At 37.3% G+C, this 25058-nt stretch overlaps 1 protein-coding gene across 7 annotated transcripts in view; it reads right to left on the reverse strand.

The window, feature by feature from the left end:
* SHROOM2 (shroom family member 2) overlaps positions 1-25058 on the reverse strand; it is a 240813-nt gene that overhangs the window by 92123 nt on the left and 123632 nt on the right. For 3 of the 7 annotated variants that reach the window (XM_069072802.1, XM_069072797.1, XM_069072796.1), the window contains exon 3: positions 2570-2692. Coding sequence is in view for 6 of the 7 variants with exons in the window: in XM_069072797.1 (XP_068928898.1) it covers positions 2570-2692 (123 nt within the window). In the remaining variant the exon portion in view is untranslated. Of the gene's footprint in view, positions 1-2569; positions 2693-4038; positions 4145-7756; positions 8016-24541; positions 24939-25058 lie in introns of those variants that run through there. The other 4 variants (XM_069072798.1, XM_069072799.1, XM_069072801.1 and 1 more) reach the window with 3 other exon arrangements.

Raw genomic sequence — 25058 nt, forward strand, 5'->3', positions numbered from 1 at the left:
GGAAGGGAAGGGAAGGGAAGGGGAAGGGAAGGGAAGGGAAGGGAAGGAAATCAGACCACCTTGATGACGACTACTACTACCACATACCCAGTAGGAATACAATAAAAGCTTTGAGTGCAAAGAGTCTGCAGATTATAAAAAGGATACACTCCCAGAACCTGGAAATCAAGTCATAAAATGTCACCTTCTTAAATTAAAATTAATCAAAGATAATGATAGAATATTTGAAGTTATAGAACAGAGGAGGAGAGTTTCTTTAGGAAAGCAGCAGCTGCCGGTTTTCCAGGGAATAATGATGTGAATTAACAGGTGCTACCAGGTAAGATAACATCCATTAAGAATCAGAAGGAAGAGATGAATGATTCTCTGCAAGGGGTTGGAGGCAGTCCTCATAATAGATAGGACAGTATACATCAGGAATATGACAAAGAACCTCCAAATACTTGTCAAAATTCATCCTCCATTGCACTTTTGGTGATTTACAAAGGTAAAAATGATGCTGCCAAAAGTAATCTAAAAAACATTAGCCATGATTATGAAGTCTTGGGCAATAAATTGAAAAGCTCAGAAGCTCGAGCAGCATTCTCTTTCTACTACTAACTACAAAGCAAGGACTTCAGAAGAAAAAGGCTGATTTGGAAAATGAATCACTAGGTGAAATGATTACATCTGAGAATAGGATTTGAATTTCTGGATTACAATTTAAAATATTGGAATTATGGACTCTTGGCCAGGAATAGAATATATCTAGCTAGGGGTAGTTAAGAATGCATTTTTCTAGTCTTTTGAAAACATGATAAAATAAAAAAATCTGTAGATGGGAAAAAGAAAGAGGAAGGGGAAAAAATAGTCAAAGTATATAAACTAAGCAAGACACGACAAAGAGCAAATACGATGTAGCCCATCAGTTCACAGGAGATAAAATCCAGGTAAGGAACTAGCAATAAAACTCATTGCTTCAGATATATATCTACAGACATACAAAACATATGTGATAAGGAAGTCAAACTACAGCTCCTAATGCAAGGAGGCAAAAGTGACCTTATGGTTTGAGACTTACTGGGACAGGACCCATGCTTGGAATGGGGCTCTGGAAGTGGGCACATTATTCAAGAAGAAGAGGATCAAAAAATAAGGGTGGGCCTACAGTTGAATTATATATTAAACAGGCAGCCAAGATGGTGGAGTACAGACCAGGAACCAGCCTCCCAACACTCCCAACATTCTTCAAACAACTGTAAAAATAATGCCTTCTATCAAATTCTGGAGCAACAGAGTGAACAAACGGTCAGAGGAGGGCATTTATCCAGGGTAGGACAACTCAGCTGGTCTGCAGGAGAAGTCTGTAACACCAGGATGGACACAGGTCCAGAGTGTGGCAAGAACACCACCGGTGTAGGTGGCCCAACAAAAAGCAGCAGCAACTTCAGGAGCTCTCAGCCCAGAGACAGTAAGGGAGAGACACACGATTGTTGAAAAAGAGATGACAGGAGACCCTTTGATGGCCCTGCATGTAGCATGTATTCTTGGCAAAGAGCTCTAAAGTCAAGTAATTGGCTGCAAATATGACCAAGTAACAGAAGCACCAACAGATGATAGAAAAAAAGATCAAGGCATGGAGCTGGAGGAAGACATGGAAGTCAGAACTTCTGCACCAGAAGCTTCCAAGAAGAATATGAACTGATTACAGGCCTTGGAGGAGCTCAAGAAGGATTCTGAAAATCAAGTAAGAGAAGTGGAGGAAAAATTGGGAAGAGAAATGAGAATGGGGCAAGAAAATTATGAAATGAGAGTCAACAACCTGACTAAAGAAAATAACACCTTAAAAATAGACTAACTCAAATGGCAAAAGAGGCCCAAAAAGCCAATGAGGAGAAGAATGCCTTAAAAAGCCAAATTTGCCAGATGGAAAAGGAATTTCAAAAGTATGGGGGTTCAAAAGATCTCTCTCAGAAGGAATGGCTACATAGAACTTTGTCTGAAAAAGACCCTGTGGTTTTGTGGAACTGAAAACTCAGCAAGCGTCAACAACTGTAGGGCAGTCAAAAAAAGGTAATGCAATCTTGAGAGACTAGAGAGATGTCATCTACAAGAATAAAGAGGTGAGGGTCTGCCTGTTTTCAACTTCATAGTACTGTGTTTAGTTCTGAGTGCCCCGTTTTAGGAAAAACACTGACAAACTAGAGGGTCAAGAAGGGACTGACCAGGATGGTGAAGGGCACTGAAATCATGCTATCCTCAGGTTTAGTTGAAACGCCATGTGGCACATTGGAAAGAACACTGGATTCAGAATCAGGTGGACCTAGAATCATATGAATACAATTAAACCTACAGTTCATCATGTTAAATATCTTATCAGAATTATTTTAGAATGAAAAGTATTCAATATTTAGTTTATTAAACTATTAAAAACTCAACATGAAAAAAATTATACATACATTATCTATTACATAATTACACACACATATATATGTATATATATGTGTGTGTATATATATATACATATACATATATACATATACACACAAAAAAAATATATGGGGGTGAGGGGTAGGAGGGAATACTTTACCTTGCATGGTACCGAGAATGCCAAGAAGTACAGACATTGGACTGAGAGGAAACAGTCTCAGGATGGCTCTCTGTGAATTTGGTGGCATGCCAAGAATGAGGCCTACAGCCTACATCATTCCTCCTGGAAAAGAACAGGCAATAGTTTGAAACAAAAAAACTAATTTGGTGCAATTAAAGTAGTTCTAAAATAACATGTTCTGGACAAGTTCAAAAGCTAATAATAAATTTCTATAATTTACAAGTCACTCAAGCACTTAGAAAAATATCTGAGTGACAAGACACTTATTTTTAAAATTTTAAATTTTTTCAACCCACAAATTTATTCCAGCATGAATAGGACATTTAAGGCCTCAAGACACGAGTTTAACTGACTGTCTTCAGTACTTACTGACAAAGTAAATAGTTCTATCTTCTTCAGGACAACTTTGCAGGTATCAATAAGCCTTTCTTCGGGATAGGAGCTGGGCTTAGTTATTTTTATATATATATAAAACTCAGTTACACATTCTATATTTTAGTCTATACTTTAGGCAGCTAGTTAGACAGTTTACATATGGGTTAGACAAAAGGATTTATGTTCTTTAATACCTACTGACAAGAATCTTTGCGGGAGGTGACTATAAGATGCTATTAACAAAATGTGCTTTAAAGAAGAGACCGTGTTTTAATTACCTTTGCACTTACCATAGTGCTTTTCTTAGAGTATAATCTTAATGTATGGCTTGTAAATGAATGAATGAATGAATGATGTGGTTACCTATGATAATCTGAGTAGAAGGAAAAAGTTCTGAGAATAGTAAAACAGCAAGCAAAGCCTTGAGAATAAGACAGGGTGAAAAATTACCTAAACCATTTCCTGGCTTAGTCTGACTTTCACCCAACAGAACCATCTCAGATTTAGTTAAATTCTTTCAGACAAAATTCTCCAGGTACAATGTGAAATTGCTCCGTGTAGAAAGCTCCTGGTGATGCCCTAACTACAAAAAGTAAGATAAATTTATGCAAGGAAGGATAGCTTCTGATCACAAGAACACATAATGTTTGACTTGTTCCGTTTTCATATTCTTCAACTGAGCATTATTCTAGAATTTTCTAAGACCTTAGCAACTTAATGAATAGACTAACCAAACTTCAGTCTGGAAAGTGAACATATTTTTGCCCACTTCATTCCTGTGGAAGCCCTGCCTCGTCCAATGAAAGGAAAAGATCTCAACTTCATCTTAGGTAGATAAGTAATGGGAAATAAATTATCCTTTTAATTTCTGAAGGATGTCAAGCAGGCTGAGACAAGCAGAAATAGAGACTAAAAAATAGGTACGATATGAACAACTGAATCAGTGAATTAGAACATTCGGATGAGGGGAAGGAACAGGTGACGGGACATGGGGGTGAAATATTTTTCATAATTCTTTTCGATAAGTGAATATGGACATGGATATGACTAGTCAGAAATAAAAGATACTGTACCTCATAGAGCTTCTCAAAATCTTCATGAGAAAGTTCCTGGCCACATCAATGTCACTTTCAGATGGCATTTTCTCTGCTAGAATTTCCACCACCTCTTTTCATCTTCCTAAGCAGTCAACCAATGAGGGAAATAAACTAAACTGAGTTGGAATTTGAGGCAAAAATGACTAGGAAAAAAAAAAACTCTTACATTTTGGTCAATGAGGCTTTATCAAAAGGAGGGTTGGAGTGAAAGGGGCATGGACACTGCATGTCAGCAGAGAGGAATGGTGCGGGTTTCAATGACTATGCTGTTATCCCCCTTCTCAGAGCCCTCCTGGTCCTCAAAGGAGCTCCCAAAACCATCTTCTACAACAGGTTTTTTCTGACTGCTGCCCTACTCCCTGACTCTGAGCAAACTCTCTTGTACAGAACTGCTTTGTATTTAGTCATTTAATACGTAATGCTTAATAACACAGACTGTATATGACATACATATATAATAGCACAGCCTAAACATTTTATAATTATTATCTCAGTTGTGATCCTTACAACAACCCTGAGAGGTAGATGCTATTAATCCCCCCCATTTTACAGATGTGGAAACTGAAGCCAACAGAGGCTTAAGTGACTTGCCCAATGTCTCCCAACTAACTAAAGTGTCTGAGGTCAGATTCCAGGCCTATTCTGTCTACAGAACACAACATCTAGTTCTGTGTGTGTATAAACATAAGCATTTGTGATTTCCCTCATTAAAATGTATGCTAATTTCAAGAAGGATTATTTATTTCATTCTTTGTTTTTATATCACCAGAGCCTAGAATAATGAAGTCATGTAGCTTGTAGTTAATAAATAAATGTGGATTGTGGCTGATTGATCTAACCACTCCCCCATCCAAGAGATTAGTAATAAAACACAAGACAAGAGATTAGTAATAAAACACAAGAATGTAAATCAAGTTGTTATTGATGTGGTCACCAAAAGAACAAAGAGGATTAGAGGGAATGGAAAGGAATCTCAGAGATCAATCTCTTTGCTTTTCAAATGAAGATACAAATTCACAGAGATGACTTAATGTCACTTAATTTGCACATTCACAGAAATAAGCATTAGAAGTTGATTTGAACCCAGTTCTCTCCCCTCTCTGGTATTTATTTAGTGCTTTCATATGGTTTATTTCATTTGATTGTAGGAAAAACCTACAGGCAGGAGGGTATTATTAGCTCTGTTATTAATAGAGTAAACTGAGTCTCAGGCTACATGACTGGGTTAAGGTCACATACCTAGTAAGTGAAAAGACTTGGATTAGAACTCAGAATTCCTGACACTTAGTTTAAAGGATCACATATTTAAAGTTAGATGAGACCATTGAATTCAAAACAGATGAACAAAAATTAAAGGACAGAGAAATGATGTCTTCTTGGTATTCTCGCTAGTAGTAAATATCTGAGCCAGAATTTGAACTCAGGGCTTCCTGACTTCAAGTCCTATCCTTCACTTTAATGATCCTCTCATCTCACTGGATGAGCTAAAGTTACCTCTTCTATATTCATAATGCCCTCTGTTCTCATCCCCCATGGAACCTAACTCAACATTTAGCACCTCTCCCTCTTCAATTTCTCCTTCTCCACTGTGCCCTCCCTTCCACCTAGGCTTAGGTGTCTCTTATCTTTAAAGTAAACAAAAAGCTTTCATGTGACCCTACTCAGCCACTATTTTCTTTTTTCTTTCGCTAATTCTCCAATTCTCTTTTGCACATTCTCAAAAATGTGCCCTAAAAATCTATCCCCCATCTATTTTCAGGAATGACTGTGGTATCATTTATCTTAAATAAAAGACTGCACCAAAAATTTTAACAGGTGTATTTTTGCTGTTGTTTTAAATGAAAACCTTTCTCCCTCTGCTAACTCAGACTCACTATGTACATGTCACCCTATTAACATCCTGAATTTAGAAACCTTAAAAAAATCCACAATGCCCAGATACCTACCGTAGAACTGAGAACAGTCATTGTATACGTCTGCATCCATCTCAAAACCCATGATTCCTATTAATAAGCTTCACAACAGGTGTGTTTACTGAAATATGATCTTCCCTATAGAAATCACACACATTTTATGTTTCTCCATTCCTTAGTAACATTTTATGCTACATCATAACCCGTCACCTATCTGGCTTGATAGAAAAACAACTGTCTCTCTTCAAGTACTGAACTATGCTACCATTTTTTTAAAATGAGAAATGGACTAAAGTTCTAAAATGAAGGTTGAAGAAGCTTAAACCTTTTTTTTTTTAAGAATTTTTTGGATGGGGGGAGGGGAATGAGTGTAGTCTTCAAATATGTGAAGGCTTGTTATGTCGGAGACAGATCATAGGATCATGGGCACCTTGGAGGTGCTCTATTCCCTCCCACCCCTTCCTTCAACAGAAGTTCAGGTCCAGATGAAAGAGGTAGGAAGCATCATGGGTAGGACTTAAATCCAGGTCTTCCAAAGCTAGTGGTTTTTCCATTAAATCTCTTTTGCTTGGTCCCCATGTGCAGGATAAGAGGTCAGAAGAAGTCAGAGGGAGACAGATTTCAGTTCAGTATGTGAAAAATATTTTTAATAACTAGAGCCCTCTAAGAGTGTAATACACTGTTGGAAGGGTGAGGGGCATCTTGACAGAATTCATGTCTTGGCTGAACTAAATTACTTCTGTGGTTCCTTCCTAATCTGCACTTTTATGTGCCTCTATAAACCCCTCAACATGTATCAAAACAAACAAAAAACCTTGGGTTGAGCCTTAGACTTAGCTAAAGTTCTAGGTGTCTAAAAACACATAAAATGCATCTCTCTCCCTACAGTAAATCCAAAGTAAAGTCATATGAGATATACTGACTTTGATCATTTAAGTCTTGGCCTTTCAAAGAGAAAATAACTATAACTACTGAAAACGGCCTCTGTCATGTTCTAATGAAGCGCCAAAGAACACCATATCTACTTGTTGTCTTCAGAACATAGCTTGTGGAGCTTTATGGAAAACAGAAAACATATTAGCACTGGGAAAGTAGATTTCAAGGTTAGTCTAAATTCTGGAAAATATAAAAATGCCTGTTGAACACAGGCACTAAAAAAAGCCAGGAAGATGTCAGAAATAGACCTCTCTCTGCTACTCACACAGTTCTAAAGTCTAACTTAATATGCATGGCATGCAGCTTACCTAGGCATGACAAAATTTAAGTTAGAGATAGAAGGTGGCACTAGTATAAAAGTTCCCCCATCATGTGCAAAGATAGCCACATTACTACCTTAATCAAAAGCCTTGATGAAGAAATTTTAGCTCTCCATTTGACCATTGGTCTTTAAGTCTGAGCAAGAGATCATTTGGCATGGTACAGAAAGATCAATCAATCAGGGAATCAAAGGACCCACGGAAGGGACTTCAGAGCTTCTAATGCTGCCTGACCCAGAATCCTATGTTCAAAGTCTCCTAGGCTCTGCTTGAAGCTCTCCAGTGAAGAGGAAACTATTATATCCCAAAGCAGCTCGTTCCAGTCTCAGCTAACTCTAAACTACAAGACAAAACTTCCTAACCTGAAGTCAAAATCTGCCCAAAACTTCCAGTTTTGTCTTCCGGGGCCATGGTTCCATATGCTTATAGTTTGTCTAGCCAGAAGGAGCCTCAGCAACCACCTAGCCTAACCCCTTCCATTTTACAAGCAAGGAAACTGAGGCCCAGGGAGGACAGATGACTTACCTTAAGTTGGACATTAGTTAGTACCAGGAGGGTTCTGAATCCAAGTCCTTTGAATTTGTATCTAGTGTTATTTCCACTCCACCAGGCTGCCCCAATGTCTAATTTCTCTTATGTATGACTGCTCACCAATCTGAAGACAGATATTTCTTCCTCAAAAGTCTGTTCTTCTCAAGGCTAAACATTCCCAGTTGCTTCAATAGCTACTCTCATGACATGTTCTCCAGTCTTCTCATAACACTGCATGTCCTGTTCTGGACATAATCCGGCTTTGTCTATATTCTTTCTAAAATGAAATGCCCAGCCTTGTGGCTCAAACTTGGAACTAGACCAAGAGAGAATAAGTCCAACTAGCATTTCCCTTTTTCTGGACAACATACTTCCTTTACTACAGCCTAGGTCAACCTTTCCCTCTCTTTTCTTCCCCACCCCACCCCCCAGTTGCTGTGTGACATTAGTGATTCAAACTGAATTCTTATTGGGTCAAAATGTTAAGATCTTTTTCACATCACCACCAACTTTTCCATCTCATATTTGTAAAGCTGCTTTTTTTTTTTAACCTAAGTATAAGACTTTCCATGTATCGTTGTTGAATTTCTCCTTGTTTGATTTGGACTTTTTTTTTTTTAAGTTTCTCAGCATCTTTTGGAACTCTGATGGTTATTTACATTTATGTCTGCTGGAAAGGCATGATTTCCTTGCTTCCTCTTAGTCACTGATAAAAATATTAAATAGTACAGGGTCAAGGGCAGATCTCTGGGGTTCTACCTTCCCCCACGATTTCCCCCAAACTAACTTCACTTCATGAATGAAGACCCCTTCATTCACCAGCTAATGATGCTATCAGCCAAGCTCACATCTTCCACAAAAACAACATGAGAGGATCTATCAAACACTGTCACGGTCAAAGGGTGTGATGTCTATAGCCTTCTTCTAATCCTATCAGAGAAAAGTGAATAAAGAAGGTTAGTCCAGTCTGACCTGTTCTTGCCAGAAACCAGATGAGTAGTAAATGTCAAATCAGGATTTCGTAGGACCACAAACATCAAGCTGGAAGGGACCTCAAGGATTTTACGCTGGTCATCACTTCCCTCTCCAAATGCTTTCAATGTTGTTGTTCAGTTGTGTCTGACTCCTCAAGACCCCTTCCAGGGTTTTCTTGGCAGATACTGGAGTGGTCTGTCATTTCCTTCTCCAACTCACTTTACAGATCAGGAAACTGAGGGAAACAGGGTTGAGTGACTTGTCCAGGATCACACAGTCAGTAAGGGTCTGAGACCAGATAGGAAGAATTTTTCTGACTCTAGGCCTGGCACTCTATCCACTGTGACACCTCGCTGCCCTAAATGCTCTAAAACCATACCTTTAATAAAGTGTTCTAGAATTGTTTTTCCCAGAAAAAGAAGCCCATCTCGCTACCCTATATGCTTTAGAATTCCATTTTGCCCTTTTCTTTTTCTTTGAGAATCAGGACAATGTTCTTGAAGCCTTGAAGCCTTGAAGCACCTACCTTCTTCTCTAAAATCTATACCAGTTCATCAGTCCACACTAGGATAGAATTCCAAGGATATAAGTCGAAGGAAGGTTCTCTTTGATCACTTCGTGGGCTCTACAAGCTGAAACTGTGCTGTTATTGAGTTGTTTCCAATGCTTCACAACCCTATTTAGGGTTTCCTTGGCAAAGATACTGGAGTGGTTTGCCATTTCCTTCTCCAATTTATTTACAGATGAGAAAACTGAGGCTAGCAGAGTTAAGTGATTTGCCCAGGATCACACGTTGAGAAGTGTCTGAAGCTGGATTTAAACTCAGGTCTTCCTGACTTGGCACTCTATCTACTGGACCACCTACCTACCCATGTATAGGTGTAAAGGTGAATTTTATTTACTCGCTTTGGTTTTCACTAGTTTTAATATAATATTACTATTTACTACTTTAATTTATTTTTAATATGTATAATAATGTAAAAATATAATTTTAAGAATATATTTACTAGTTTAATATATTACACTGGTTTTTGGACTACAGAGCTGGAGAAGGAATTTGTCATATCTACTTTATGCACCAACCTAGTATCCTGTTATCTCCGGGAGCCATTTACTTCCTTGTAGGGAATTTCCTGGATGTATAAACGCATACACCTGACTCTTCTTAAGTTGCACAATGTCAAAAGCAGCAATTTGCTTCTGTGAGTATGGAATGGGAAAAATACAAGCATATAAGCAATAACTCAGAATGAATAGATAACAAATACCTGGGGGAGGGGGAGAAAGAACCCTTTCCTTAAAAGATAAAAAATAAAAAAGGAAGCAAAATAAGAGTCAAATAATAATACAGTCTTTTCACCATTATTCGTTATCATCAGAGGACTTAGGTTCAAATACTTGCATGGCCTTGGTCAAGTCCTACTTAGTCTTGCTAAGTCTCAGTTTTCTCATTTGTAAAATGAGGATTTTGTTATGTGGCCTCTGATGATTTTATGTATTCTTAACTTGGACAATTTTATTCATCTAGTGTTCTCAGGAGCAGGTCACGTCATGCCAGGCTAACCTGATTTATTAACAAGCCATTTCCGTGGGCTTCCATTTCCTTATCGGTGAAATGAAGGGGTGGTGGGGTTATATAATTGGCCAAATGGTAAATTTGTCATTTTTCTCCCATTACTCTTTAACCTCAAAACCTCAAAAGAAGGAAATATAGACCAAAGATATAACCACTAAAGTGAGAACACAAGATTCTATAGATTTCCCCTTTTTTTTTTTATTTCTGAAAGAGCAGCATTATACAGAAGATCCAGAGTTGGACTTGTAATCAGAAAGGCCTAGACTCAAATCCTACCTCAGACACTTACTAGGTGTATGATCCAGGATATGTCATTTAACCTCTCTAAGTCCGTTTCCTTATCTGTAAAGCAAGAGGGTTAAACTCAATGAGCTCTAAGGTACCTTCCAACTCTAAACCTAAGACTTGAGATTCTATAACCTATTGGTTGAGTTAATTTTTTTTTTCTGCTATAAGCTAAACCTTCCCAGGCAGAGGACCGGGGACAAATACAGTCAGAAATGACTAACATAAAAATATAAAGCTTTTTTCTTTTAAGTAAGGCAGTTAGACTAGATCTGGCATTCTTGACTTTTAGGTTCACAAAAAGTCAGTTGATTTCATGGGAGTCTCTAAACTTGGATTGAAAAAAAAAATTCACATTGTCATTTCCATAGTTTGCCTTTGTATTCTTCTATAGATGTTCATATGCATTTAAAAGCATTTTTTGCTGAGAAGGGGAGCATAGGTTTTACCAGACTGCCAAAAGAGGTCCATGGTATAGAAAAGGCTAAAATTCTCTAACCTAGATCTCTTGACGTCGCTGAGTGCTAAATTTATTATTACTATCTCATTATGATTCTATGTCACAAAATTAATAAATAGCGGTAGGATTCAAACCCAGGTCCGGTGGTTCCAAACAAAGCCTTCCTCCCACTCAACCATGTTGCCACCCAAACAAAGTGAAACCCAAGGTGAATATGCCAAGATCAAACCAGGAGCCTCTCTCTCTCTCTCTCTCTCTCTCTCTCTCTCTCTCTCTCTCTCTCACACACACACACACACACACCCCGTGTGTTCTCTATCACTGGATGAGTTTATATTGAAGGACTTTTTTTTTTTAAGTAAAGCTGAAATTGAAGCTAGGGTAAATTGAAAAAGGTGAGGGCTTGATGAGGGAAGAAAAAATTTAGAGCAGACAGTGTGATGGGGAGAGAACAGAAAGGAAAAGGCCAGGAAGAGAAACAGTAAGTGCACTAGATCAGTGAGGACCCTTATGAGATTAGATAGCATCTAGTTTACCCAATCATTCCAGTTTCGGGACTTCCAGGAATTTGTAGAACCTTAGGAACATGAGTAGAGATAATGGATGGTGAAAGTTACATAAATTATGGATCACAAGGGAGAGAATGGTACCTGGTTGAGAAGTTGGGGAAAGGAGGAAGAAAGGACAACTGAAATGGTCAACTGCAGGATGTGGACATCAGAGAGATGCAAATCAGCTAGTGCAGGGGCTAAAACTTGGAAAAACAGAGAAAGACCAAGGGACCATCAGTTAGAATGATGGTAGATGTCAGGTTCAAGAAGGCTGAGTCATGGGAGAAGTTGTCCTTAAGGAAACTATGTTCCGAGAAATTACATTCCGTTTTTAGGATCTTGACAGAAGAGTAGTTTTGAGAGATAACAATGTCTAAAATGTGAGTGCCCTGGTGGGAAGTTGAGGCAGAATAGAGATAAAAGTCATGGATGTGGAGATGCAGAGAGAAGTTAAGGTGTTAGAAGGGACATCAATTGTCATCCTAGGCTGCGTGTATTTAAATATAAGCTCACTCTTTAGGATCATCTAAAAGCTAGTGTCTCTGTCCAGGTCAGATCAAACCTTGATAATCCAATTTAATTCTGGGAGCCACATTTGAGGACAAACGATAAGGAGTATCCCAATGCATCTTTACCTTCCACCTAACCTAGAATTATAAAAGAATGGTAATCACAGCATATGGAGCTCCACTGGAGAAAGCAAAGATATTTTTCTGCCTGGAGAAAGAAAGACTTAGGAGATTACTGCTTTATTGAACCAAGCGTATTTTTTTTCTTTTTTGGAGGGGAATTGGGGTTAAGTGACTTGCCCAAGGTCACATGGCTAATTTTCTTTGTGTTTAGTGTCTGAGGCTGGATTTGAACTCAGGATCTCCTGACTCCAGGGCCAGTGCTCTATTTACTACACCACCTAGCCTCCCCTTACTGCTTTATTGAAATATTTGAAAGGTTGTAAGGCAAAAGAATTATATTTACTCTTCTTGGTCCATATGTGTTGAACTAGACAATGGGTTCAGGTTACAGAGGCAAATATGAACTCAATATAAGGGGAAAAAAATCTTCCTATAAACTAGAACTTCAAAAAAATATTAATGGGCCTTTGATATAAATAATGCCATTTTGCTGAAATTCTTCAACCACAAGTTGAATGATTATTTGATGGGACACTATAGATTTATGTTTCTGATAGAGGCTGAAACTTTTAGACTGCTTCTAACTCAAAGCTTTATGACTTTATGAATATTTTAGTTATTGTAATACAGACATCAACAATCCGTGTCCCAAATTAGCCAAAGTCATAGAAGAACTTCAAAGTTGGCAAAGTAGGTCTTTTAGATTCTCTTACCTGTATGTCCTCCCTCCTCTACCTTCCAATCTCTGCCCTAAGATGTCAATTGTTCAAAGGATATACGAAGCCTTTCTGTTGGTATCCTAATCATGTCTGACATACTGAAATACCCCTTCATCTGCCTCCCTTCTCCCAGAAATCAAACTCTACATATTCAATATTTCTTATTTCTACTAGTTGTTAAAATAGTTCATTCTGAAGGTAGGAATGATAACAGGTAAGTTACTGAGATAAACTTAAGTACAGTCTCAAAATAATTTACTTCAGAAACTTGTTTTATTGTTTTTCAGTCATGTTTCAGTCATGTCTTAACACTAGGTGACCCCACTTGGTGTTTTCTGGGCAAAGATACTGGAGTGGCTTGCCATTTCCTTCTCCAGCTCATTTTACAGATGAGCTGAGGCAAACAGGGTTAAGTGACTTGACCAGGGCCACACAGCTATTAAGTGTCTGAGGCCAGATTTGAACTTACCAAGATAAGTCTCCCTGATTCTAGGCCCAGTACTCTATCCGTTGCCCTCAGAAACTTGTAGCTAACTTCATATTGCAAAAACTATGAACCCCATATATTCAGAAATAGTGATGTAAGAATGGAGTAATGAATAAAATACTGACTATGTAAAATGAAAATCTGTCTTTCCCACAAAAAAAAAATCAATTCACAGACAGAAAAGCTCAAGTTTTAAAACCACTTTATCGTGATCTGGTTGGCTTTATCTAGGGTTCTGCTTCCCAGCTGTGTGAATTCAGGCAAATTATTTCACTTCTCTAGACTTCAGTTTGATGAGGGGAATGGACAGTTAAAAATTCAGTTCCTCCATCCTATTGATCATGCCTGTAGTAAGAGGCCAAAAAAGGTTAAATAGCAAAAAGGCTGGCCACAAGATAACAAAGTTTGGCAAGTGCAATCCAAGGATTTTAAAATAGGCAATTAACCCAATGAATCCCTAATGACCTATATAGGGAAAATATTTGTAGTTAAGGGTGCCTCTTGCCCATGTGGCGAATCTAAATATATAAATTCAGCAAGATAGCCATGTTTAACTTTCATTTCAACCTAATGTTATTGGTATTAAAAAACAGATGATCCATTATTATAATCATTAAAAAGACAACCTAACAAAGTTGTCTGCCTTCTCAAATGCTTACAAAGTTCAGCAGATAGGTTAAGAAATTACACTGAAGATAAAAAAGGAAGGAAAAAAAACTTAATATCTAAAAAAGAAAAAAATTTTTTCAGTTCAAGTAGCATTTGAGCTAGCTCATTTTTTTAAGCATCTTAAAATGTCAATTGTTGATTGTCCAATTATATTTCACCCAGCAGGAGCCTTAGTCCTTTATTCTTTTTCTCCTTTGTTTTAATAAGGTCACCTAGGAGACAAGCTTTTGAACCCAGCTGCATCAGGTCTTGGAAAATGATGTTGAGCTGTGAAAAATACACCCAATAGGGAAAAAAAATAGATTAAAAAAGGTTCTGGTCCTGACAGAAGGGATCAAGACTTAAGAGATGAGAAGGGATCCTTTGACTTTTCTTACCTGACAATCAAATCTTTCCAAATACTATTGCTCAAGGCACAGGCATACGGATTTCTGTGGTCTATTCAGAGAATGGTAGGAACTAAGACTCAGTCAAAAGAATCTCAAAGTATAGAGGTAAAATACACAATAATTTTTATTCTTCTGCTTGCAGAATATTCTAGAAGGTTTAGAACAAAATACAAACTATTTTCCTAAGGAAAAAAATGAGCAAACTGACTACAAATTGTTTCTTTAATGACAGGGAGAAAAATTTGGGATTAGACTCAAAATTTACTTGTATGTATGATAATTCTGCTCTCCTGAGACATAAAACTTCATATGAATTGTTTATGCATAAGAATATGAATTCAGAATATTCTGTCATTTTAAAAAAACCTCTTCTAATAGTAAGAATATGATCATATTTGAGCATAGCTTTTTTTTCTGGTTCTCCTACCTTTTTCTATAGTGAATATGTTAGTGAAATTAAAATTATTAAACTGAAGTCACCAAACGAGATGATTAATTCATAAACTGGAAAATCAATTTCTACTTTGACAAAGATGCCAATTACTATTGGTAGGGTCTTCTAAGGAGCTCTACTAAGCACTGGAATCACAAGATCGCTGTAACTTTGCAGTTACAAAGCATTTTATATAGATTGTATTTTAGTTCTCTCGACAACTCAGTGATGAAGGTAATATCACCTTATTATCCCTTATTTTATTAATAAGGAAACTGTTGTTTAAAAAAAAACAAGCTCTAAATTGCAGACTTGGGGACTTTAAATTTAAGAATGTTAATTTAACTTTTTCCACTATACTTCTAATGAGAAAGTTCACTAATTCTGTTTGGTTTAAATTTCTAGTATCAGCTTCAGATAATTGTTTGCACTCTAGCCGAACATTTTCACCATATCATTACCCAAAGGCAGGTACTTTGTTCTATTTAATCTTTGTATTTCCCAAGAACCTAAGATAGTGTTCTTCATATTATAGGGATTCAATAAACATTACTTGAATGAATGTCAGTAAGTAATGTGTTTTAATATGTTGAATGTAAATACATTAATTTGTAAAAATGCTTAATCAAACCTTGTCAAAATCGTAGTGCAAATTGCTACTCTTTCTAATCAAGCATAACTAACTTAAGCCAAAAAAAATGGCCCCCTTCCCAAAAGAATTATAAGTGGAATCCGTCTTAGGCTTGAATATGGTTTTTTCCTGCTTTGAATGGTAGCCTGATTCAGTTGGATTTAATTTCATAAATGATCTTTCTATAAATTGGATTTTTGTTTGTTTGAATTAGGTCGACAAAATAGTGTGGTGTAATGCAAAGAAAACACTACTTAAAGCCAGGTAACCTGATTTTAGGCCTGGTTACACAAGCAATGTCATCTTGGGCAAACTGCTTGAGATTTAGGGGACAATTTCTTTATCTGTAAAATGAGAAGGTTGGATCATATAATGTCTAACATATCTTCTAGATCTGCGTCTATGCTTCTATCTTAGGTATCTGATGATTCTAACACAACTATCTACTCTCAGCTGAGTCCCCAGGAGATTCACTGTATTTATTCCTTATTAACTCTTCCAAATGCCTCTTAGTGGTTGTCGCAAACCTTGTCTTTGCTTATCAAGTCCCCAACTATAAATCCCTCATTCTCAAGATGATCTTGTCTCAATTTTTAAAAAGACCAAGGCCATCAGACATGAGCTCTAAATCCTGTATTCATCGCTTATCTTTTCTCCATCTTTATTTATCCTCTTATCTTTATTTCCTTCTACATGAGAATCTTGCTCAATCATTCCTTAATTTATTTTCAATCTCCACCTCTACCAATTCCTTCTCCTTTGCCTATAAATATACTTCATCCAGAGTCCCCTATGTTAAAAAAAAATCTTTTCTTTACCCAATATAACTTTCTAAAGCTACCTTCTGTCCTCTGCCTAAACTCCCTCCCCTCCTTTCCTCACTATCCACACTCATGACTGTACCCCCTTCAAATAATCTTCCTTGGTTCTTTTCTAGATCACCTCACTGCCAAATGTGGTGATTTTTTTTTCCCATCCTTCCTGACCTCCCTGAAATATTTAGTACTACTGACCACCCTCTTCTTCTGGACATTTCTCCTGTACTGGCTTTACTGCTAGCACAGAATTCTCAGTTCCCTTACTTTTCAAATTTTTCTTCCATATCCTTCCCTAACTTATCTCATTAGCTCATGCCTGGACTATTACAACAGCCTGCTGGTGGGTGCACCTGTTTCAGGTCTCTCAAAGTGATTTTCCTAAAGTGCAGGTCAGACCATCACTCTCTCTCTCTCTCTCTCTCTCTCTCTCTCTCTCTCTCTCTCTCTCACACACACACACACACACACACACACGCACACGCACACGCCTACTTAACTCCAATAGCTCTCTGTAGCCTTCAGGATGGCATTCATATTGGCACTGTCTGACATTCAGAGCCCTTTGTAACCTAGCCTCCCTTTTCCTACACCTTATTGTCCATTATATATTCCTCAGTCCAATGACGCTGGTCCCCTGGCTGTTCCTCAAACAAGCCACTCCATCTCTCAGCTCCAGGTTTACTCTCTGGCTATTTATTCCCACTGCCTGAATGTTCTTCCTCCTTAACTCCACCCTCTGATTTCCCTGGCTTCATTTAAAAACAAAAAAATCCCATTTTTCCAGGGAGTCTTTTTCCCAACCCCTTTCATTCTAGTGCCTTCCTTCTTTTAATCACCTCCTATCTATATATTTGCATGCTGTCACTACCAATAGACAACGAATTCCTGGAGGGCAGGTATTATCTTTTGCCTCTTTTTCCAATTCTAGCACTTAACACAGTGCCTGGCACATAGCAGGCGCTCAATAAATGCTTACTTAGGGGTGGCTAGGTGGCGCAGTGAACAGAGCACCAGCCCTGGAGTCAGGAGGACCTGAGTTCAAATCTGGCCTCAGACACTTAATACTTACTAGCGGTGTGACCTTGGGCAAGTCACTTAACCCCAATTGCCCTGCTTCCCCCCTCCAAAAGTCAAAAAAAATAAATAAATAAATGCTTACTTATTAGCTTACTCTGGCTCTTTCAACATAGGCACCCCCCACCAAGACTGCTGTTGGCCCTCTTCTCTTCCTACAGGTACCCCCTGGAAGATATTATCCATTCTCAAACTTCTAGGCAGAAAACGTACAAATATCTATCTCCAGCACCAGCATCTCCCCGAGCTCCAGACGAACAACTCCAAAAGCCTATTGTATATCTGTACCTAGAATGGACTCCACTCCACTATTCTAATCTCTGCCTAGCTGTACTAATCCCTTCCTTTAAAGGCGCCACGTCTACCATGAAATCTCTGTTCCACTGAGTTGTAAATGATCTCACCAAAATATACATGTCTTATCTCACTTCAAAGACCCACAAGCTCCTACAGGATAGTTACAGAATATCTTTGTATCCCTAGAACCTGGCACAATGCACTGCATATATTAAATGATTAATGCTTGTGGAAATTAATTAAATTAATATCTAAAAGGAATGAAGTCTCATTTCTATTCTTTAGTAGAAATGATAATGACTAAAACTAGAAAAGCAAAAATGAGAAAAATAAGATACTATATAATCAACTTATGAACAATTCACTTATACTCAGGAACTCTGTGTCTAAGTTCCACAAAAGCCAGGATATAGTGCTCCCCCCACCAAAATTCCCTTTGCCTTGTAATTATAAGCTACCAAGAATAACTGCAATTGGGCGGCCAGGTAGCACAGCGAGTAAGAGCACCGGCTCCAGTGTTGAGAAGACCTGGACATCGAATCCCAGGCTCAGACACTTAGCACCCACCCAGAAACCTGTGTAACCTTGAGCAAGTTACTTAACCCCAATTGCTTAGGGGCGGCCAGGTGGTAAGAGCACCGGCTCCAGTGTCGGGATGACCTGGGGATCAAATCCGGGCTCAGATACTCAGCACCACACCCAGAAATAACTGGCTGTGTAACCTTGAGCAAGTTACTTAACCCCGATTGCTTTAAAAAAAGAAAAAAGAATAACTGCAACTTCTGCCACATTTTAAATCCCAGAATGACTTCAGGGTAAGGTGGGGGAATGAAAATTCTTCCACCAGATTCCTTCTTAACCCCCAAGTCTAGCCTTCAACCCTGACTTGGAAGTTGTTTCATCCAATCACCTCATTTTAAAGATGATGAAACAAAGACTAGTTTCAAACGACTTTCTCACAATCACTACAGTCAATAGACAGAGGCAATAAGTTAACAGTGCTAGAATTTGAACCCAGGTCTTCTGATTCCAAATCTAGTACTCTTTCTACTCCTCACTGAAGCCTAATAACAGTTCTCAATTTTCCATTCAAAAATAAGTCTTGGAACATTAATTTGTTATCCGTACACCTTTGGTGTAATTCTCGGCATGCTTAGCCTAAAGACCAGTTTTGTTGGTTGTAGGGTTTTTTGTTTATTTGTTTGGGGGTGGGGGGGGTTGTTTTTTGCTTTTTGGAGGGCAGTTGGGGTTAAATGACTTGCCCAAAGTCACACGGCTAAGTAAGTGTGTCAAGTGTCTGAGGCCACATTTGAACTCAGGTCCTCCTGACTCCAGGGCTGGTGCTCTATTCACTGCACCACCTAGCCACCCCCTAAAGACCAGTTTTAAGAAAGGAACAGGATCATAGTCCCTTCCACCTCTCAATGTACAATCAGTACTTTGCAATGTACTGAAAGACCTTATAGTAGGTCATCTGATGTACTGGAAAAACCAATGAGACTTCTTTTGGCTTTAATAAAGGTTGCACAATAAATTAGTATCATGTGGCAGTATTCATTGAAAAAAATTTTTTTAAACTTTCTTTCAAGACCTCAGGGTAAGATAATGCAATGTTGTGGATGGTGACATCACATGTGATCAAATCTACATTCCTAATGGGATACCAGTAAGCCAGTTCCTGTCTTTATACATGTGGGAAATCAAGGAAAGACAGAAAATTCCCAAATGACTGAAATAGCCGAAACTGATACAGTACATCAAAGCTGTATTTTAAACCAATGCCAGTGCCAGGAAGAATACAGATGAAGATTAAAGCATCAGAGAGTGCTTTTCTCTAGGAGAAGTTTGATTTTGAGTTATCTTTCTCTTGGAAAAAAAAAAGCATGCATGAGAAACTATTTTCTTACATTCCCTGATGTTCAGAGTAAGGCTCTTAAACAAAAGTGATTAAGATTACTACAGTAACTCATTGAATAATCATTCATGCAATGAACATTTATTTAGTATCTAGGATCAAAGAGTAAATCCAAATCTTGAGTTTGCTACAGATATTGATCTTTCTATTAGTTTTTTAGCATTTTCATATGCCAAAGAAACCCTACAAAGAAAAAAAAGAACAAAAAAAGATAACATTTGCAATGTTCAGAAGAGCGGGGGTATCTGTATTTAGCATCCTACCTTATCTGATTTTCCAACCAGTCATTTTATTCAATTCAGTATTCAATGGTGGCACCAACAAAACTTATTTCCAGGTATTCAGCTATTAAGTTTCCCATTTGCAACAGGACAGATTTTCAGCTCAAAACCTTGGTGGTGTTCGAATGAGCAACTGTTAATACAACTACAGTAGTCTTAGAGCCCACTCTGTAACTCAACTACAAGACAAGCTATGGTTTACACATAAATATTAAAACCAAGAAGAAATTCTCTGAAATGAAATTATCTTTACCATACCGACATTACAAATAATACTTCATTACTTCTTTGATTTAAATGGCATTGCACTAATAACCCACATAATAGTAACTTGAAGTTTAAAAAAGGGCAGATTTTGAGGAACAAATAATCTCATGTAATTATCCACGTGAGACTATCAAAATTAACAATTCCTTAATAACAATTTCGTTCTATTATTCCAAACAGATACTAACAGTAAATCTAAGAATCCTCAGGACCAGAAGATATCACAAGAGAAAGAGAAAATTTCTAACTATAAAAGGAGAAACTAGAAGTCATTTTAAATTTGGAGAATCAAAGGGGTGGGTGAGAAGTAGGGACTTTGGAAGTACTGTAAAAGAATTCAAACACTGATTTCAAAGTCATGAAGACAGTTTTAAGAAACATAAAATTCTGATCACTGCTGTTCTAGATTATTTTAATCATGACAAAATTCTATAGCTATGTCAATTAGGGAAAATGTTTACAGAACTGCTGGAGAATGAGCAAATAATGTTTTATTTACTAGATTTCAGAATCTTTTTCATTTTTATGACACCTTAAAGGTATATAAATTGTTATAATTTACTACGGTTTACAGGAAAAGCTAACGAATAAATCCATGCAAATCTTTTAATGCTTTTTCTTTACTTTTGACATGAGCTCATGAATGACAAAAAGGTAATCATTTATACATGTATGTTATCCAGTTTTTATAGGCCTTTTTACTAACACACTTATATAGTGAGTAGAAATTCATGCGACAAGTAGCAAACATCTCCACTACTATTTTAATTATTTAAAAAAATTATCTATACATCACTGGCAAGGATGAAAGCTATCTCCTAATTTGCAAGGCTGATTTAGACATAGCAGACAGCCATTCATAAATGAAGGTCATGTTTTCATGGATTTAAACTAAATTAATTAGGACTTTATGAATGAAAAATCAGGAGAATCACTCATTAGAAGTACACATGTACATACAAGGAGGATCTGGAATTTGGGAATTCCTTCCACCACAATCAAATGCAGCCTATCTACATTTTAACAAGTCCCAAGGGATTGTTTAAGGCACATATAGGTTGGGTGACTTACACTGAGATGGAATGATCTAACTAATCAGAGGGAGAATTTAAATCTGTCTTCCACACCACCTCCTGTTAAAAAAAAAACTCACAGAACACACAAAACCCTCTCCCAAAAATTCCATTTAGGTAGTAGTTTTAGACAAACTGCAGGGACTTTTCCTCCCACACAACCTATTTTAAATACATAGATACATACAAAAACAACAGGACACTAAATAACGTTCAAAGTCGCACCCTATCTTTTCTCTGGATACCTTGATAAAAAAAAAAAAAAACAGAAAAACCCAATGGATTAACATTATATTATTGCTATCCACTATTTCAATAATTAGTCTTGTGAAGTCAGAAGAGCTGAATTTTGAAAAACTGAACACTGATACTTCCATGAGATTTAATCATTCTGGGACTCAGTTTCCTAATCTGTGAAATTACATGGTTGACATGGATGTAAGGTTCCTTTGAAGTAAAAAATCTCTTAATCCAAAGTATCCTCTTACTTTACACTAGTTAGATCATTTGATATTATTCAATATCAGAAAAGAGAAGAAGGCATTTTCAACATTGCCACCAGGGTAATTTTTTTGTAATACTACTACTGTGCTATAAGAAATGGTGAGATGATTGATTATAGAAAAACATGGGGAAAAAAACCTGCATGAAAAAATGAAAACTGAAATTAACAGAAATTAGAAAATATTGTATACAAACAGAAATATCGTTTGAAGAGTAACCATGAATGATCAATTTCTTCTGAGTATTATAAATACTCGAAACAAATACAAAGGACCTAGGAAGGAAGATATTATCTACCTCCAGAGAAAGAATTGATAAATTAGAAGTATACCTAGTATGGTTTTATATATATTTCTAAATCTGTGTCAAATGGTGGCCTTCTTTAGTGTTGTATGGGGATACAGGGAGAGAGAGAGTTTGGAACTTAAAATGTAACCACCCCAAAAAATGCAACAGCCATTTAAGGTCCCAATTCCAATACTGATCAGCATGAAAATTTTAATCTGCTCTGTTTTTCTGACCTGGCTGGTTTGCCCCTGTTTAAGCAGCCTGGTGGCCTTCCTCTCTACACTCACCAAATTAGTGCTAAATTTAGTGTGGATCCCTGATTGGCTTTATCCCTACCATAGCTCAGAACTCCCCAAATCAAGTAATCCACTCCTCAATCTCCCCAATAGCAGTATCTACAGGTATTCATCACCATGTCTGGTGATGGTACCTGGTACCTTCTTGGATGACAGAATGTTTTATCATCTCTTATTTTGCAAAGGTCTAAGAATTTCCATCTTATGAAATCTACCCCCAAATTCTTAGCATGGGAAATATAAAAAACAAAATGATATACACTAAGTTTTACTTCATCCAGAGAAATCTTTTCCTGTGTAACCAAGTAGCATATTTTGCTCTCACAGTGACAACCTGAAAAAGGGTACTTTACATTAAATTCTGGGAGGGCAGGAACACCTCCTTTTCAATATGCTCTGGGCAGTACCTTATCCATTATAAGTGTTCCAATCCTAGGAACCAATGTATTGTTTGAATCCTTGGATTGTTACAATAAAGAAGCAAAATGTTCCAGAGCCACGAGCTCCAAAGGGAATAAAGCTCCAATATTCCTCTGTGGGGCTTTAAAGAGGTAGCCTAGCAGATGGCATTACTAAGCTGCTCAGAGCTCCGGCCAATAAAAAAACATAGAGGTATAAGTACTGTCTGCAGTCTCTTCTCTCAGTTTGAATGGGGGAAGGGAGTTGTATTCCTAACATTCTGTAAATAAGGGGTATAAGCTTTTGAAGAGCTTAACCCCCTTCCCAGGCTGTCTGAAAAGCTACATAATAAGCCCATGAAAAAGCAGATGCATTGTTCCAGCTGCTCTTTAGGTCCCCCAAACTCAATCTTGTTTGGAAAAAAAAAATCAGTCCTAGTCCACTGCCAAGGGAAACAAACATTATTACCTCTTGCTTCTGGAAGGCCCAAAGTCCATTTTGGTTCTTCCACTGAATCCTAGGCTGTTAGCATCTCACATCTTCCACTGGCTGGACAAAGTGTGCACATAGTATCTGGGGCCACCAGATAAGAGACTCAAGATAACAGACTCCCTTAATGTGTGCATACCCTGGTAGCCTATTCCCAGTTGGCAAATACTGCAAAAGCAGCTAGTCAATGTATCATGACTCTAGGCATAAGTTTTCAAAAAGTCTGTTCTCCAAAGTTTCACATTCACCTTCAAAAAGTGGGAGTACAATTTTTACCCTCCTAATTGAATTGTAAACCTAGAAATTCATTGTCATTTATCTGTATCCCTAAAAATGGTGCTTGTGGGTTTAGTTTTCCTAATTAGCATTTTAGCTTCATACTAGATTACTGTTTTGTGGCAATATTTTCAAGTCCTCATGAAACCTTTTAAGCTTTCCAATATAATTCCCATTATGCAACATGCACTAAGGGCACTAAATTTTCCTATGGAAAACTCTTCAAATTAATAATAAAAGCTAGGGATTTTTTTTTTTAAATCCACAGTGAATGTTCTTATTTTGGAAAACATTATTTTTTTCAAAAGGGAATTTTCATAAAAATAAATTTAGTTGTAATCAGAAAAAAAAGTTACATTTAACAACCTGTTTGTGAGATGAGAAATGAGGCACAATTAAGATATGGGAAAGGAAAAAAAATATTATCAAGGCAGGTTTCATTAAGAACACTGTATTTAAAGTTAACACTTCACAATCTCACCTTTACTTAGAATATTAAATGTGACACAGAACAAAGCAACATTTATCTAGTTACTTCGTAAATATATGCTAACTACATGCTAAGCTAAATAAAACTCTAAACAAAAGCAAAACGTTTGATTTCACTTTAAAAAAAGGGAAAGTCTAATAAAAGAAAATCAGGTCATGAATGCTGGCTGTCCCTCTTAAACTTTTGTATCTGTTATATTTGAGGAATAAATTAGGGAGACACAGTAACATTTTTTAAAAAGGTGTCACTGAAACTAATTCTGCATGCAATATACTATGATATTTCATAACATCAGAAAAGATACAAACTCACACTTTTCCTTTCTTCTGAATCCCCTAACAGAAGACTACCCCCAAATCTAAAGGACTCCTCATACTCATACATACACACATACACACACGTACATACCCTATCTGAGTACACATATCATTTCTGCCATACTAACAGCTTTCTAGGAAGGGGAAGAGGAAAATAAAACCTCATGCCGAATTAGTCATTCTCTCACTTTTTCCAACATCAGTGCATTTGATTACAGATCTGTCATGGCTTCCAGGAACATCTGTGCTAATCAATGTTGTTGCCTTTGGAACTACCTTGTCAATGGACTGTTCCAAATACCTAGTACATGAGGGGTGCAAAGAAATAACTAGTTTTGTGCTGAATAATGAACACATGCATTTTAAAATAACTAGCATGCAAAAACTAATGCATATTAAAAACACATTCCCTAGGAAATAATGAACAATGTTCACGAAAGAAAACTAAGCAGTCTTTCCAAATACTTACACTAGCAAGTTTTGTCACATAATACAACTAATCCCCCACGATGTTCTTTATAAAGGATCCTTCCCCTTCTGTGTTAATCTCTGCCAGAGTGTAAATTTAGTGGGTTTAATTAGATTCAAAAAAGAGGTCCCATTGCTACACTAAACTGAAAAAGTAATAAATAATAGTTGCCAGCAGCATCAATAATCTTGCTTATGAGATTCCTCGGGGGGGGGGGGGGGCGCGGACGATTGACG

Source organism: Petaurus breviceps, unplaced genomic scaffold, assembly GCF_028583685.1.
Source record: "Petaurus breviceps papuanus isolate PSGF00001 unplaced genomic scaffold, PetGlider_PUasm1.0 90849, whole genome shotgun sequence".
Lineage (NCBI taxonomy): Eukaryota > Metazoa > Chordata > Mammalia > Diprotodontia > Petauridae > Petaurus > Petaurus breviceps.